At 42.0% G+C, this 15,551-nt stretch overlaps 2 protein-coding genes across 2 annotated transcripts in view; both read left to right on the top strand.

Annotated features, from left to right (window-relative positions):
- ITFG1 (integrin alpha FG-GAP repeat containing 1) overlaps positions 1–10,037 on the top strand; it is a 75,330-nt gene extending 65,293 nt beyond the window's left edge. The window contains exons 15-18 of the mRNA XM_039721216.1: positions 1,776–1,900; positions 2,780–2,862; positions 4,470–4,587; positions 7,956–10,037. Coding sequence (XP_039577150.1) covers positions 1,776–1,900; positions 2,780–2,862; positions 4,470–4,587; positions 7,956–8,015 — 386 coding nt within the window. The 3' untranslated portion in view covers positions 8,016–10,037. The remainder of the gene's footprint in view (positions 1–1,775; positions 1,901–2,779; positions 2,863–4,469; positions 4,588–7,955) is intronic.
- Positions 10,038–15,167: 5,130 nt separating this feature from the next.
- Positions 15,168–15,551, top strand: part of NETO2 (neuropilin and tolloid like 2) — a 31,815-nt gene continuing 31,431 nt past the window's right edge. Inside the window, exon 1 of the mRNA XM_039721456.1 lies at positions 15,168–15,551. This exon is cut by the window's right edge and continues 180 nt beyond it. The gene's annotated coding sequence lies outside the window, so the exon portion shown is untranslated.

Consider the following 15,551-nt stretch of genomic DNA (forward strand, 5'->3'; position numbering starts at 1 on the left):
TGACAGCATAAGGCAAGTGGCTTCCTCAAGAGCTGGTAGGGGAAGGGAGGTTCCCAAAAGCAGAGCCATGAAGTAATCACTGTAATGAGCAGGGGTTCAGGGTCCCCAGCCTGCATGACCAGGAAGAGTTTGTCCCCAGAGGAGTGTTCAAGAGCTGAGGAGCTGCTATTGGAAGTGGTGTCTTGTTGTTATCCTATTGTAAAGGATTCATACCTTCTCAATGACTTCTCATGAGCAGCTCCTCACAGCACTGACTCCTTCTTCTTCTCACCACAACCAACAAACTCCATCTCACCCAACCAACCTGCTCTTTTATAATACCCCTCTTAATTGGATCCAGCTGTGTTCTTAATGTTTGATAATTAGCACAGCTGTAACTCCTTAGGGGCCAGATTACCTTCACCACTTGTCTCTATTCTCCTACCTTTTATCTAACCACAGTGTCTGTTGTCCCTTAGTGAGGTGCTGCTGTGTTGTGGCCAATGCTTGCACTTACTAGCATCTCCAGGATGCTAGGGGGGTGGGTTTGGTTTGTCTTGAAAGGATATTTGGCTTTGCCAAAGAAATGGTGGTGGTGAGTTAGGAGTTCCTGCCCCTGTGTTCTGCCCAGCTGTGCAGAATGTTGTGTCACCAGTCTGGCCCACAGCTGGTGGGCTGAGGTCAAGTGCTGCCTCCTGAATCAAGCCTTGGATGGGCGTGTGGAGAGGTAAAAAGGAGTTGGCTGTAAATTCATTACAAAATATGGATTACTGTTCTTTAATTCACATTCTGTTGCATTTTGTCGTTTAACTTATAATTCCGGTTTCAGGCATAATGTATTAGGGATCAAACCTGAGAGAAATCTGATACTCTAAAAATACTGAGTAAATCACATTCTTGTGAAAAGCTGTTTCTGTTGGTCACAGAAACCCATTTGTGTTTGTCAAGTGTCCCTTGCACTCATTCCTGTTTAATCTGGTGAAGGTTGAATTCACTGTGGTGCTTCTGAGGTGCCGATACTGTTCCTGCTGTGGGAGCAGCTCCTTGCTAAGAGGACAACCCACACTAGATCTGAATCTGTTGGCCAGAAATGAAATTATTAGAAGATTTTAATTGTTTTTTAATTTAAATAGAATACCTGGATACTTTGGAAATGGATGCTAGTGAACTTGTTGATAACTGCAACACTTGTCTGTTTCCCCACTACCTTTTCCAGGAAACCAAGAATCTTGTTTTCCATCTACAGTTTCTGCTGTAATTGTTATTAACTTGCAACCATTTCACTCCTATTTTCACTAAATTAATTTATTCTTTGAAAACTTGTTCATGAGAATTTACTTAGCTAATTTTGTGACAGTAGTAATTACAGTTCAATACTGACAAGAATTAAAGTGAACCTTCACATGTTGAGTCTAATCTTGTAAATCAGTGGGCAATAAACTTGGCACTAATCATATAAAAATACATGCAGATAGTTGATTTCTTCTCAGCTTGTAGCAAATAATGGAGATTTGAGTTAACATAGAAATGATACTCAAAACAATTGTCTTACCTAAATATGTAGAGTATTTAAGCTCTTCTCCAAGTGAGTACTCACAGATAGTTTGGAAATGTGGGAATTCAAGAATTAAATAATCACACAATTGGTGAAAATTTTTAAACATTTTTATTGCTGACTGGGGAATGTGTACTTGTGTAGCAAGTTGGTAGTTTGGGGGTTGCTTGATTGATTGATTGATTGGAGTTTTTTTCCCCCTAAAATACCAACTTGGGCTTCCTTCCTGCTCTCCTTGCAGCTGGCCAGCTCAGCCAGTCAGCACATTACGCTCTGCAGCTGCCCTACAACGTGCTGGGCTTGGGCCGCAGCGCCAACTTCCTCGACCACTTGTACGTTGGCATCCCTCGGCCCTTAGGAGAAAAGGTTGGTTGGCACTTAAGATTGTCAAGGTACTTGTTTATGGTGCTACCTTTCCTAAGAGGCTTTGGGTGGAAATACTGCTGGGACACTTCTTTTTCGTTTTCTGAAGTAAGAATATCAAAGAAGTAATTTTGCATACAGAAAGGTTTGCCCAAAAGAACCATTGTGCCCAGTTTTTTTGAAGGGTGTACAAGCTCTGAAGCCAAAATAAAACTAAAAGATGACTGAAACTGTCTATAAATGTTAGCACTGGTATTCATGCTTGTTTGTAGGGCAGATGGGTATTAGGTCTGAGGGTCCAGTTATTGTGGCCTGCAGTAGCTGCAGGGCTTTCCCAGAGTTGCTCTGGCTGGGCTGGGGCTCATGTAATCCCTTCTGCCTTGGTGATAAACCATGGGCACTGTCATGGTGGGGCAAATTGCTGTGATTCTCTAATCTTCACTTGAAACATAAAAGTGGGGTGCTTACCATTTTCAGTCTCTAAAGATCTGATGGTACTACTTTGAAAAGTGAGGTACTCAAATGGGTCATAATTTGGATAATTGTTTTGGATAATTGTTTTGCCAGCCTCCTTTGTAGAATTAGTTGTTTTCTTCTTTCCCTATTATGTTGTTGCTTTGTATTTTAAAACAGGTGCTGTGTTTTATGTCAGCAATAGTTATATTGCTTTTTACTTTGGGAGGTGGGTTTTAAAGCATTTTGGAGCTTTCAGAGTAACAGGTTTATACAAAGATAGAGAGATTAATCACTTATACTTAAAGTGTTTTCTTTTTAAACCCACAATGTTTTTATTTCTCCTTTCATATGTTTCAACAGAGAATTTCTTTGCTTGTAAGTATGTTGGTTTGCTAGTAATTGACACAGACTTTGTTTTTCTTGCAGTCCATAAGAAAACAAGAATGGACAGCTATCATACCAAACTCCCAGCTTATAGTCATTCCCTATCCTCATAATGTTCCTCGAAGGTAATGTCATCATTTGGGTTTGCACTTCCCAAAATTACATTAATACACAGTGTAAATTAGGCATTATGTGTAGGTTTAGAAATAGTTATTTATATAGAAAGTTACTGAAGAGCAAGGGCAGGGGGTCAGTGCTGAGCTGGAGCTGAAAATGCTGCTCAGGTATGTACACAGCCTCTCAGATGGTGCCCATAAACAATCTATTAAAAAAAACCCCATTACCGGCTCAGACAAACAATCAAAATGTATTACCAGCTCCACTCCTGTAAATAATAACATACTTGCTAGATTTAACAACATCCTCAGTGACAAATTATAAACATGGTAATGCTTGAATTAAGCATTTTTGTTTCACCAAACATGCAATTTCTGTCTGGTTCCATAGAAAAGCTTTGCTTCAGCCCTTCTGAATACAGTAGCTGTTGCTACAGGAATTAATGTTTGCCTTTAAGTAAAGGTGAATGGGTTGGTTGCACGAGAGCTTGAACATAGAATTCACTTTGCAATTAAAATGTTTCTCCCAGAAAGAGAGCATGTTTCTCTTTTTGCTATTAGAGAAAACATTAGTCAGATATTCCAGCTGCATTTTGCCGCTTGATCTACCAGTGAGGTCAGTTGCATTTATCATGCAGAAATGATTCTGACATCAGTTCAGCAGTTAATTTTACTAGAGAACAAATAACAGTGGAGAAGTGATGTGCTGCTTGAGTTGCTAATTAACAACCACAGAAATAACATCTGCCAGATGAAAATTTAGTTACAGTCTTGAGGTATTTAAAGGTATGTGTTATGCAAAACAATTTCGGTTATAGCATCCTTAAACTATTTTTGCCTTCATATAAAGTGGCCTTAGGGACATTGTAGAATAGCAGAGGATGGAATCCCCAGAAGAAATCCAATTTTATAACAAAAGCTTCTTAATTTATATATTTTTTAACATAGGTATGTGATTTCCTGATAGGGCTCAACACAGAGCCTGCTGCTTACAGCTCTCCCGTGATAGGAAACCTGTAGTACAAAAAGGGGGTTCCCTGGGCATGGTTCCCCTCACATGATCTGAGAGATGTCTTCCAGCAGCCCTAAAGTGTTTAGTTTTGTTGATCTTCAGCTATAATCAACTGCTTATGTTTAGAACTGCAGTTGTCCCTGGGTAAACTTCAGAAAAAGAGAACTGGACCCATGAGCCTGTCCTAGAGGAGCTTCTCATGTTGTAGAAAAATTGTCCAGGGTTATTTGCCCCTGCTGCTCTGTGTCCCCAGGCATTCCTGTGAAAGGTTTCCTTATGCATTTTGCTTCGTCCTAGGCAAGGGCAGGAGATAAATCTCCTAATGAGAAAAAGCTAATTCCCTGAGGATATCCATAGCATTCATGAAAAGTTAAGCAGAAGCTGTACTTAGACATGGTATTGCTGAAAAATAATTATATTAAGCCATATATTTCCAAGTAAACATCATTAAGCCTCACTCTCTAAATAGAGCTGCTCATTTCTGTAGATCAGGTTGTCACCTGTCTTAACCAAACAGGTTCTTTTCATCTTTGTAAGTAAAATCTGTTTTCTGCTTCTTAATGAAGGGTATTAATGTTTCCTTGGATTTTCTTCTTTTGTATAGCTGGAGTGCCAAGCTGTATTTGACCCCAAGTAACATTGTACTGCTAACAGCTATAGCCTTAATTGGTGTCTGTGTTTTCATCCTGGCAATAATTGGCATATTACATTGGCAAGAAAAGGTAAGCTAATTTACTAGAATATTTTATTCAACACTCCCTAATATTTTACAGACCTGTACATTGGGGTTTTTTACATTTTTCTACAGTATAATAACTTCTGACACAGACTGATTGTCACAAAAGGTGTTATTATTAATTCAGTGTTTACCACAAGTTTAAAAATTGGCATTATTTTTACTTAAGCTCTAAGACACTTAAGCTTGTCCATGTTGCTCTTCATGTCCTTTTTTCCATTAAGCTGTTATTTCCAATTTAAATCAGCCATCTTTGTTTCATATCTGCGCTTTCCATTTTGTAGTTTTAAGGAGAACTGTTTTGGAAAAGGGAACATAAACTCAGTTAACTTACCTTGAGTTCTGCTGGCAATCTGAAAACAAGGAGAAAGTCTTTTTTGTGTAACCCTCTTTGCTGGTTGCACTGACATTAGCATTCAGGAACATATAGGGAGTCAATCCTGCATATTGGCTGCTTTGCTCCGTGGGTCTGAATTACACATGCAGGGTATAGAAATCCATTGACTTGAAGAAGCCTTTTGAAAGGGACCTTTCATGTCACAAAAGAAATGCATTCCCATTTTTCTTAACTATGCTCAGTTCACAATCATACCCAACTGGCAGAGTTGCCAATAAATGTTACTACATACCCAAACCATAATCTTAGCTGTCAGATAAAATTACTGCATATTCTGACATGGTATAAGTGTTTGTTTTTGTGATGGTGGAAATAAAATGACCTTGTTAAACATTCAGACAAGTTTGCGCATGCTTCATATTTAAATGTTAGTTGTCTGTCAGTCTTCACTCTTCAAAATGTAAAATACAGTCTCCAACTAATAATAAAGCTGGGAATTAGACACACAAAGCAAAGAAATACAAAGTTTGTGATGGCTGTCATTAGCATGTCCTGCTGTACCAGCAAAGCACTGCTCACCTGTAGCTCAGGGCTGGGCACTGCCTGGATTTAATTCTCTCTCCAATGTATCTTTAGCAAACAAGAATAGCAGAAGAGGTACTTGGACTTTGAGTTGGGGAAGGATTACCTATGTATAATTCCATCTGGAGAAATGGAGATTTAATGGCAATATTCAAAACAGTTTTTATACAAGAATTCAAGCATTGTAGTGTAAGGAAGGAGTCAGCCCAGAGTGAGTGCTTTTAGAGCAGTTTTAATTCCCAGGTGTGTGTGAATGAAGTAGTATATTGATTATATTGTAAACTCATTTCCAACTCTGCAGCAGAAAATAGGCACAAATATCTGGACAAATTGTGTGTATTTTCAGACCATTGTATAAACGTGTTAATTCCTATATTCTTCCTATAGATTTTTACCTTCCCAATGTTTAGAAGTGGTTGAGATATTGAACAGATAAGAATGTTCACCAAGGCTGTGTTGTGCATCATTGACATGTGTAAAGTCGAACTCCAAAGTTCCTCGGTTTTAAGCTTGTTCTCAGTTTACTGTCTCTCAGCAATCCTCTCCTAAAAATACTCTCCTGGCTAAATGCCTGTCCCTTGCAGATCTCTGGAGCACATGTAGCAAAGAAATGAAGGGGAAATGAACTGGCACTTAAAATCTTTTCTTTCCCCCAGAGAATGTATGTGTCTGTAAGCTGCAGTGTTTTATTCAGCAGTTTAAATAAATCCTGGACTCTGACCTCTGCAGACAAATAGTAGCAGGAGCCCTTTGTCTACAGTAGTTCTTACACCCTCATCTGCCAGCCAGGTATTGGAGTGCTGAAATGACTGTAGGGTTTAAGGGTAGGTGTTGCTCTGTCTTGCCTTAGAAATTTTGAATGCATTGAAGAAAAAAAATCTTTGAAATTTAAGTCACTTAGATTTTAGTTCTGATACACCAAATGAAAGAGAAACTGAGGAAGAATTGACACCATCATTCATCTTACAACAAATACAGTCTTGCTACATTTGCTACAGCCCTCAATAGTCCTTATTCTCATTCTTGAGAACTTGCTTTGGGGTCATGAGGCTGGTCATGGAAACACTGCACAGTGATGGAAATACTGCTGGAGAGGGTTTGCTGGATCCAGCAGAGTATCAGTTACTGTCAAATATGAAGCAATAATTTTTTCAGGAAGCATACAAGAAATGGAGTGGAAATTGTTTTCTAAGTGAGACTGTGAAATTTTGTGGAATGTGACAAGCATTTCAGTGTAGGAAAGAGTGTGCCACTCCCTCCTTCCCACCCCTTTTTTGACATCCAGAATACTACTGACACTGATAAAGTCCCTGCCAAAAAAGCCAGACTGATATATCTTAAACCTCACTGACAGCTCTGCTGCTGCTACAAAATGCAGTAAAATCCATATTTAATCCAGTGGAGTTGCTATCACACATAAACATTGTGTAATGAGGAAATCTTTGGCCTTGAGCCAATGCAGACGATGAACTCTCATGGCAGAAGACGGGCACTGATTTCTGCCACAATTGTTGTGTATTTTTATCAACTGAGACACAGTTCTGAATGCCCACGCAGCACCTACTGGAGAGGCTTTTCTTCATTTTACTCCTTAAAAAAAAAACCAAAAAAGAAAAATCATGGATCTCTGCAAGCTAAAAAGCATTTCAGTCTGCTTGCCAAATTCTCTCATGCTGGGATTTACACATACTGTCTGTCATGACACAAGCACAAGTTTGCACTGTGTGTTGAAGAATCTTGAAGAAATGCTTCCATCCTCTGTTAAGTGTTTTAGCACACGAGAGGAGACATGTGGGAGAGGACATGTTTTGACACATGACATGAATTCTAGGTACAATTTAAATATGCTGCTTTTTTCCAAGCACCACCCAATTCACTCTTTCAGCAGGTTAGTGTGTGTTCTGCATAAATAAGCAGGGAAATGCATCCTACTTCACATTTTCATAATGCAAACAAAAGAACATTTTTCACCTACTTGGTGCTGTTAGTTGTTGGTTGAGCTGCCGTCTTGCTCTAAAGTTTTATTTAACAGAATGTTTTTTAAAAGAGATTCTTCATACGTGTAACATAAATTACATTTACAGTTAGTCCACAGTAATTTCATTTTCTATTTAAAATGTAGACAAAATGGATACCAGGAAACAGTTTTCAGGTTTGAATTATTCCTTTTAAAAAGCATTATTAGAAAAAACAGAAAATAATGGGTCGTAAATACTACAACAGCAGAGCATTAACAGCAGAAGCCAATTTTGCGTAGATTATTGTTATTTCAAGCTGACATCATTTAAAAGTTAATTGTTGGGGCTTTTACTAAGCCTTTTTGCCTTTTGTCAAATGGCTTGAAAAAAATCAACCATTCTCTGACACTTGACAGCTCATTTCTGTAACAGTATTGCTCTAGATTCCACAAAGTGTTTTTTATTATTATTTTTCAGAAAGCAGATGACAGAGAGAAGCGACAGGAGGCTCATCGGTTCCATTTTGATGCTATGTGACATGCCTTAATATTTATGAAGGAGCTGCTACTCATTTGCTTAATTGAAAGACTAAATTCTGATTTTTAAAGTTATTACCATGAAAGTACTGTTGGTGTGTTATTTGTAAATGTTGCATTATCTGGTATTTATTTGGAAAGTATTAAAATTAGACCTGAATGTCTCACAAGGCCTTTCAGTTAAGAGACTGTATATAATAGCATTTGGCCTTTATTTAACACAACTGTAAATTTATTTTTCTTAGTAAAGGGATCAATTGCATGTACCATTGTTTATGTACCAGTTCTTTAGTAATATTTGATAGAAAGGTATGTAAATGAAGTGTAGCATTTCAGCGAGCAGAGTACCTTGTATCATTTGGATTGGTCTTGTCCTTTGTTCATTCCTGCAAAACAACCTGGTTTTTGAAAATTAAACTTGTGCAATTTCTCAGATTACTTAATCGTTAATGGTTTTGATTGTATTAAATGGTGCTTAACCTAAAGTATTCTGGTTTTTCTTTGTTTAAATCCATATGTGCAATAGTTAAAGAGCTTAAGAATTAGGGAACCAAAAGGAACCTGCAGTGTAATGTGAGTTCAGTCATCCTGGGATAGATGCAGTATTTATGTGTGCCACTTCTGCTGAGAAGACAAGGCATTAAAAAATTAAAATCATAAAAATGTATCAGCATTACATAAACTGCTTTTATAATTAAACTATAACTACATTTGTTTTAGAAAGGCACAATGTCATTATGAAAGTAACTATTTTTTTTAACATAAGAAAGGTATGGAATTTTTTGTTTGGTTTTGTTTTTCAAGAAGTCAATAGAAACATTTTTGAGGAGGGATTGAGGATTGACACCCTAAAATGTATTGCTAAGTGACGAGATATGCAAAGATTAAATTAAGAATATAATAGGACACTCAGAATAATCAATTCACATGTTCTATGTACACTGCTATGCCCAAATTTCATAAGGTTGTAATAATGACAGAAGACGTGTCGCTCAACTTTAAATATTTAAAGTGGTGATAAAGTTATGGTTGCTCAATGTACTTGGGATCCTGAAAGAATCTCTGAGAATAATCGTGCTTTTATTTTGCATGAGTTTACACTATTAATTCTGCAGTTACATCAGTTAATTTGCACTGCTAATACTGTTTGCTAAACTAGAACATCATTCTCAGCAAACTGAAGGTGGGGGTTGTCAAGGCACTCGGTGTGCAGGGGGCCCTGCTCGGGGCTGGCACCTCCCGGAGCACTCCCTGTGCCTGGCAGGGCAGCCCCGGGCAGGAGGGAACAGCTCCAAAGCTGGGCTGATGCTGCTCACCCGCAGTGCCAGTCAGAGCCTGGGTGACCATGGCAGTGCTGAACAGAGCCATCCATAGAGCAGCACCAAGCCACGAGGCAGAGCAGCAGTGTCCTGAGCTCTGAACTGTCACTGCGTGTTTCCAACATGCACTGATCACGTGTCAGCACAAGAGACTCTCATATCACATTACGGTTTTTATCCAGGATAGAATATTTCCTTAATGCACACCTCCAATTTCTCTCATGAAAAGCTAATTTTTTTTTTTTTAGATAAATACTTAATGCTTTTGGTCTTTTTAAACTACATGGATAGAATTGGCTCCCACCAACAAAAGAAAGAACTGATTTCATGTTTAGGAGGATCCACAGTTGATATATTTTCCTGTCTTTTTCAGATGGTTGGAGAATAATGCTAAATGCATAATGCACCATGGCAGGAAAGTTGTCTGTAACCCTCTATCACAACATAATACACATAGATTAGCTTCCTTTTGTTTTTGAAAAAGCAATTAGGAATAAAATAACCTCATGCTGACATTTAAGCTGTTGTACAAAACAATGAACATGGTATCTTTTGCTCTGAGGTATTTTGCATGCTCAGTAGTGCATCATTGCATCACTATATACAATATAATAAAGTTTACTCCAGGTTCTAAGTACTTGTAGCATGGCTCACAGTCTATGCAAACTGTTTTGAATTAAGGCATTAAATACTGTTAAACCTGTCATGAGAGGTTTCACATTGTACTTTGGTTCTCTATTCTATAAGCATTAAATGTATGTTTGGGTAAGGTTGTTGCCCTTCTACTGGGAAGTTTAAGAAAGCAGCATCAATTAGAAAGTTGTAGTTCCAGGTGATTGTCACAGTAACTGAGAAGTGAAATAGTTTGAGCTACATAAATTTTCAAACTGCAGCCACTCTAACACAGCCCTGGTGAGAAATGCTATTGGAAGCTTCCTTGGTGTGAAATTTCACCTATATAAAAATACTGTTGACAGGCCAACTGACAGATGGCTGTTGAAATACCATCTTTCTTTGTTCTCATTTTCCATGAGAAGCTTTAAGACTGAATCTTCCTACCAGATTTATCATTAATGCACTATAATCCCCCAACAAAAGAACCAACTTTTCTGCTGCAGATTAATAGGCATATTCTATATAGTATGATATTCCTCCTGTGCTGAGGCCATCGTGCTTAACAGACAGAGACATTAAAAACACTTACTACAGTTAATGGAGAAGTAATCACCACAAAGGCACCGAGTTTGGTCAATTCAGGGCTTCTACAGAATCACAGACTGCTTTGGTTTGGAAAGGATTTTAAAGATCATCCAATTCCAGCCCCGCTGCTATGGGCAGGGACACTTTCCACTATCCCAGGCTGCTCCAAGCCCCATCCAACCTGGCCTTGAACACTTTCAGGGATGAGGCAGCCACAGCTTCTCTGGGAACCTGTGCCCAGGACTCATCCCCCTGACAGGGAAGAATTTCTTCCTAGCACCTACCCTAAACCTCCTCCCTGCCAGTGTGAAGCCATTCCCCCATCCTGTCCCTCCATCCCTTGTTCATTGTCTCTCTCCACATTCCTTTGTGGCTCCTTTCAGGCCCTGCAGGGCCACCCTGAGCTCAGCCCAAAGCTTCTCCTGTGCAGGTGAGCAATCCCAGCTGTGCCAGCCTTTCCTCCCAGCAGAGCTGCTCCATCCCCTGCTCATCCTGGAGCCTCCCCTGGCCTGGCTCAGCAGCTCCAGCTCCTGGCTGTGCTGGGCCCGGGGCTGGAGCAGCTCTGCAGCTGGGGTCTCACCTGAGCAGGGCAGAATGGGGCAGAATCCCCCCTCCCTTACTGCCCCCCCAGGTCCTTCTCTGCAGGTTTGCTCTTGACCTGGTGATCCCCAGCCTGTGCCAATATTTGATATTGAATAGATACCTATGGACTGTAATGGATATATATAACTTCTTTCAAATGAATGATACCAAAATGGAGCAGGAGATGTCAATCCATAAGCTTCTGCTATATTATAATCAACAGTGTAAAAGAAGCATTAACTGTCTCTATTTTGAAAGTATTAATAAACAAATTATTTTTTTAAATTTAGAAAATACAATTATGCTTAAAATAATCTCATATTTTGCAAATGTGTAGTACTAATTCTATAAGAATGGGCAAATGTTTTATTCAAAGAAGTATGTTAAGAAATCAAGAGCAGTAGAGGAGTAAAATCTGACATTGCTATGCTGCTCTAGTAACCCTACTATCCATTCTGGGAACAGGATCTAGTTGTTGAGGCATTGATAATCTTGGCCTCCCTGTCACTTTGAAAATAACCAGCCACACAGCACTATTTTTATAATTCATTCCTGACTTCAGTGAAAAATGTGATCTCCTCTATGATACAATCCATAACAATTATAACCTAATTTTGAAATTAATGAATTTTTCAACCTACGCCAAAAAAGTCTCTAAGTATATTCTAACAGTCAGATCTAATTGTATTACCTACCAAAGAGAGGAGTGCACTGTAAGCTTTCTGGAGGCTGCGTTTTCTTCCTGACTATTCAAAAGTTTGCAATGTTCATTACTCAGCAGTAAATAACAAAGCCAACTGTGCATATTTATATATGATTATGTATTACATATTGTAATCCAATTACAATTATAATACAATATTGAGGCACTTGTACCTTCTATAATTTTCTAATTATAGAAATTATATAATTAAATTAGGATTAATCAAAGGCACCTAAATTGTACTGACAAAACCAAGTACCAGCACAGTTAAAACATAACTCCTCATCTCCTTTCATAATTACTCCCTGTTGACAACTATATTTTTGCAACCTCTTTTAAAAACAATGTCCAAATAGCTGCTGGTCTAAGGCTGTTTGGGTTGTACACTTTGCTACTCAAGACCAGAAAATATCTTAGATAAATTAAAGTTAAAACTTCTCTCAGAACAGCAAATCAAATGAAGTTTTAAGGAGGAGGCAAACCCAGTTCTAACAATTCAAATGTAAGCCTTTAGCTGCCGCAGAGCACTGTTGTGACTGACTCATTCCTCAGCTGCTCGTGCAGGTGTTTACCTACAGCAGAATGATGCCTTCCCTGAACTGCTGCTACTCAAAAATAATCATGAGGATAAAGCATCAGAACAATACACAGCTGCCTGTCCAAAAGCTGTCTTCAACCTTTCTGGACTCCCAAACTTAAGTTTAATTAAATGCAGCTTACTGCTGGCGTGACCCAGTGGCAGAGAGTTTTCCTCCCTGGAAACCTGCACTCTGCAGGCTCAGAAGACAAGAACTGAAAGCTTCTTCAGACCTGTCACCAGTGAAAGCACCACCTGTAACAAGAACTCCAGCAAAACAAAGCAACAGGGATGTCCACAGGAGAACTGTCTCTGAAAGCAGCAGTAAACAGGGGCAAAATGTGCCCCAAATCTACAAATTGATGCTACTCCCTGCCTCTCCCACACTGACAGCTTGACACAGCCCTGGAAAGAAAACAGGATGAAAAAGCTGTTCACTTCCCCAAGTGTGTAATAGCTCTGTTCAACCTTCTAATGGACAAACCAGAAGTTGAGCTCTTCGGTTAAATTGACTGTAGCAGATTGGGTCTGTGCAATTACTGCCCAAACTTGTTCTGAGCACACAGCATTACAAGGGTTTTCTCTGGTCTCTTTGGTGAGAGACAATTGACCACAAATAGTTCTCTTGAATGCAAATTCAGCCCAAGATCTAAGAATCAGGCCAGTTCTCATTTCTTATATCATCACGAGTAATAAAAATATCCAAGTCAAATTTTGCCATCAGCTCTACTGTGAATTCCAAAAAAATAAAAAAGTAGGCAACCCCCTGTTTCCTAACAATCTGCACAACAGCACAGTCAGATTTTAATTATGTGCTTGCAGAGAGGATAAAAAATTGTGAATGATGCCAGATACAGTAGTCTTGGATATTTTCTTGCATTACTACAGTAAACATTTTTCTTAGTAAAGAAAATGTTCAGTAGATACGCCTATTGAGGACTTCTTTATGTATAGGAGTTTCCACTATAGAAGTTATCATTTCATCACACTGCTAATAAATACATGGTTAAGAGGGGAACAGAGGAATTGCTCTGTCCACTGCTGGAATGTAGCAGCTATTTCACAATTCATGGAAAAACTACGCTTGGAGGAGGACTGTATCATCTCTATTTGAAATTGAAGGGACAATTCAAGTAAATAGAATAATATAATTATGTAACTTGGGATTTTGCCAGACCATCAAGCTTAATACTTCATGAAGCTTCTTGCAACACTGAAATGGATGTTTAATGGCCAGAAAAGCTCAGGACCTTTGCTGCGAGGTCTCGCCGGGGGTCTGGGAGGAGCAGCTGCCCGGGGCCGCTCCCTCCCGCTGCTCTCCGCTCACTTCCCCACTGAACCTCGCTGACAATCACACTGACTTGAAGCGCCTGAAATATTTAACAGATGATCTGAAGCAAGACCGTGACCTTTTCTAACAGGATAGGCTGACCTTTGAACATTGTAGAAAGAATTTAACATTCAAATACACAGCACCTAACCACAAGGAAATCAGAGCTTCACCTCGCACGCTCGTGTTAGACACTGTACTGAGCTGCCCTACTCCTCAAGCAGACGGACTCCCAAGTGGCAATTACGCATATAATTTACAGTTTGCAAAATCTGTTGGGTCTAGCGAGTAGGTTGGTTCCAAATTGCTTCCACACAGTGCCTGCTCTCGGACACCAGGAGCGGAGCTGCGCGCGGGGCACCTGCGCAGGACCTGAACGGGGACCGCCACCTCCTCCGTGCTGGGAGCGGCCCCGGGGCGGCTCCCGGGCACGGCACGGCCGCGGCAGCTCCTGCGGGCCCGGCCCGGGGCCGCCCGCCCCGCTCCTGCCCCTGCGCGGAGCTTTGCAACACGCACAGGTCTCAACAGCTGTGCGCTTCAGTACTCCTGGAGCCTGAGCAAAGATCTCAGCCTCGCCTCATCGGCAGAGCCAGAGAGGAGACATCCTGTGGGAAATGCCCAGCGGTTCTTCAAGCCGTGTTGCTTACGGGAGATTTGAAAGCATCTCGAAAGGACTATCGTGTTGCTATCATTTTCCGCGTAGCCTATGGGCAGTACAGCCTTCCCCGGCTGTCCGGCACGGCCCGACTCTCGCCCTCACGCATCTCCCTGGGCAGCTCGGAGGGGTCTGGCAGGACGGGAGTCCCCGCGGCGCGATCTGCTGGTCAGCGCCTCTCCCTCCCTGCCCTTCCCCCGACATCGCCACCTGCCTCCGCTTCGGGCCCTTTCCCGAAGTAACATCTCCCCTCACAAGCGAACCCGATGTGATGGATAACCTAAGGGACGGGAGCCAGGGCAGGCAGCAGGCTAAGTGCGCCTTTTTATTAACTTCTTGTAAAGTAATAGCTCCATTTTAGCTGTCACTCTTGTCAAACAACAGCCGCACAATAGCGTGTGATGGGCCCTTCCCGGCGCCGGAGCTGCAGGCAGCACACTGCAGCCAGGCAGGCAGCTGGGCACGCCGCACTGCCGGAGCCGCGCGGGCTCCCTGCCACCAGCGAGGGGGCAAAGGGGAGCCACGGAACACCAAGGGAAGCACCGTGTCCCTTTTACCCCATGGGGACCCGCTCAGATCCCAAACAAAGCCGGGCAGCCGGGATTCAGGCGTATCCAAGCCACCGTGTGCTGGAGAGGGACCGCACGGCTCGTCCCCGCCGCCGCGGGGGACGCTCTCCGGCCACCCAGCACCGCACACAGGAAAAGCCCGGCAGACGGGGGCAGGATGGGCCTGGGGCATGAAGCACGGCGGGGCCAAGGTGCGGGACCGAGGCGGCGCTCTGTAACGGGGCCGGTCCCGGCTCCCCGTGGGGACGGGGTGAGAGCGGGTGCTGCTCCAGCGCTGTCGCCCCCGCCTCGGTGCCCGGCCGAGCGGGAGGAGCACAGCGGCCCCGCTGGCTGCGGCTGTGGCTGCTTGCGGGGCTCCGTCGGGGGCGGGCACATGCGTACAAGCAGCTCATCCAGGCAAACACCCCTCACATCTTAAATGAGCTTCATTTAGCAGCAGCCGCTTCAGTCGGGCTGGGAGCTGCCGGGCTGCGCTCCGAGCGCCGCGCGTGGAGCCCCCCCGGGGCAGGCCAGCCTCGACGGAGCCCGCCGCGCCCCGCTCTCCATGGGACTGAGCGCGGCGGCGGCTCCGCGCTCGGGCGGCGGAGGCTGAGCGCGCCCCG

Source organism: Passer montanus, unplaced genomic scaffold, assembly GCF_014805655.1.
Source record: "Passer montanus isolate IOZ18808 unplaced genomic scaffold, ASM1480565v1 scaffold45, whole genome shotgun sequence".
Lineage (NCBI taxonomy): Eukaryota > Metazoa > Chordata > Aves > Passeriformes > Passeridae > Passer > Passer montanus.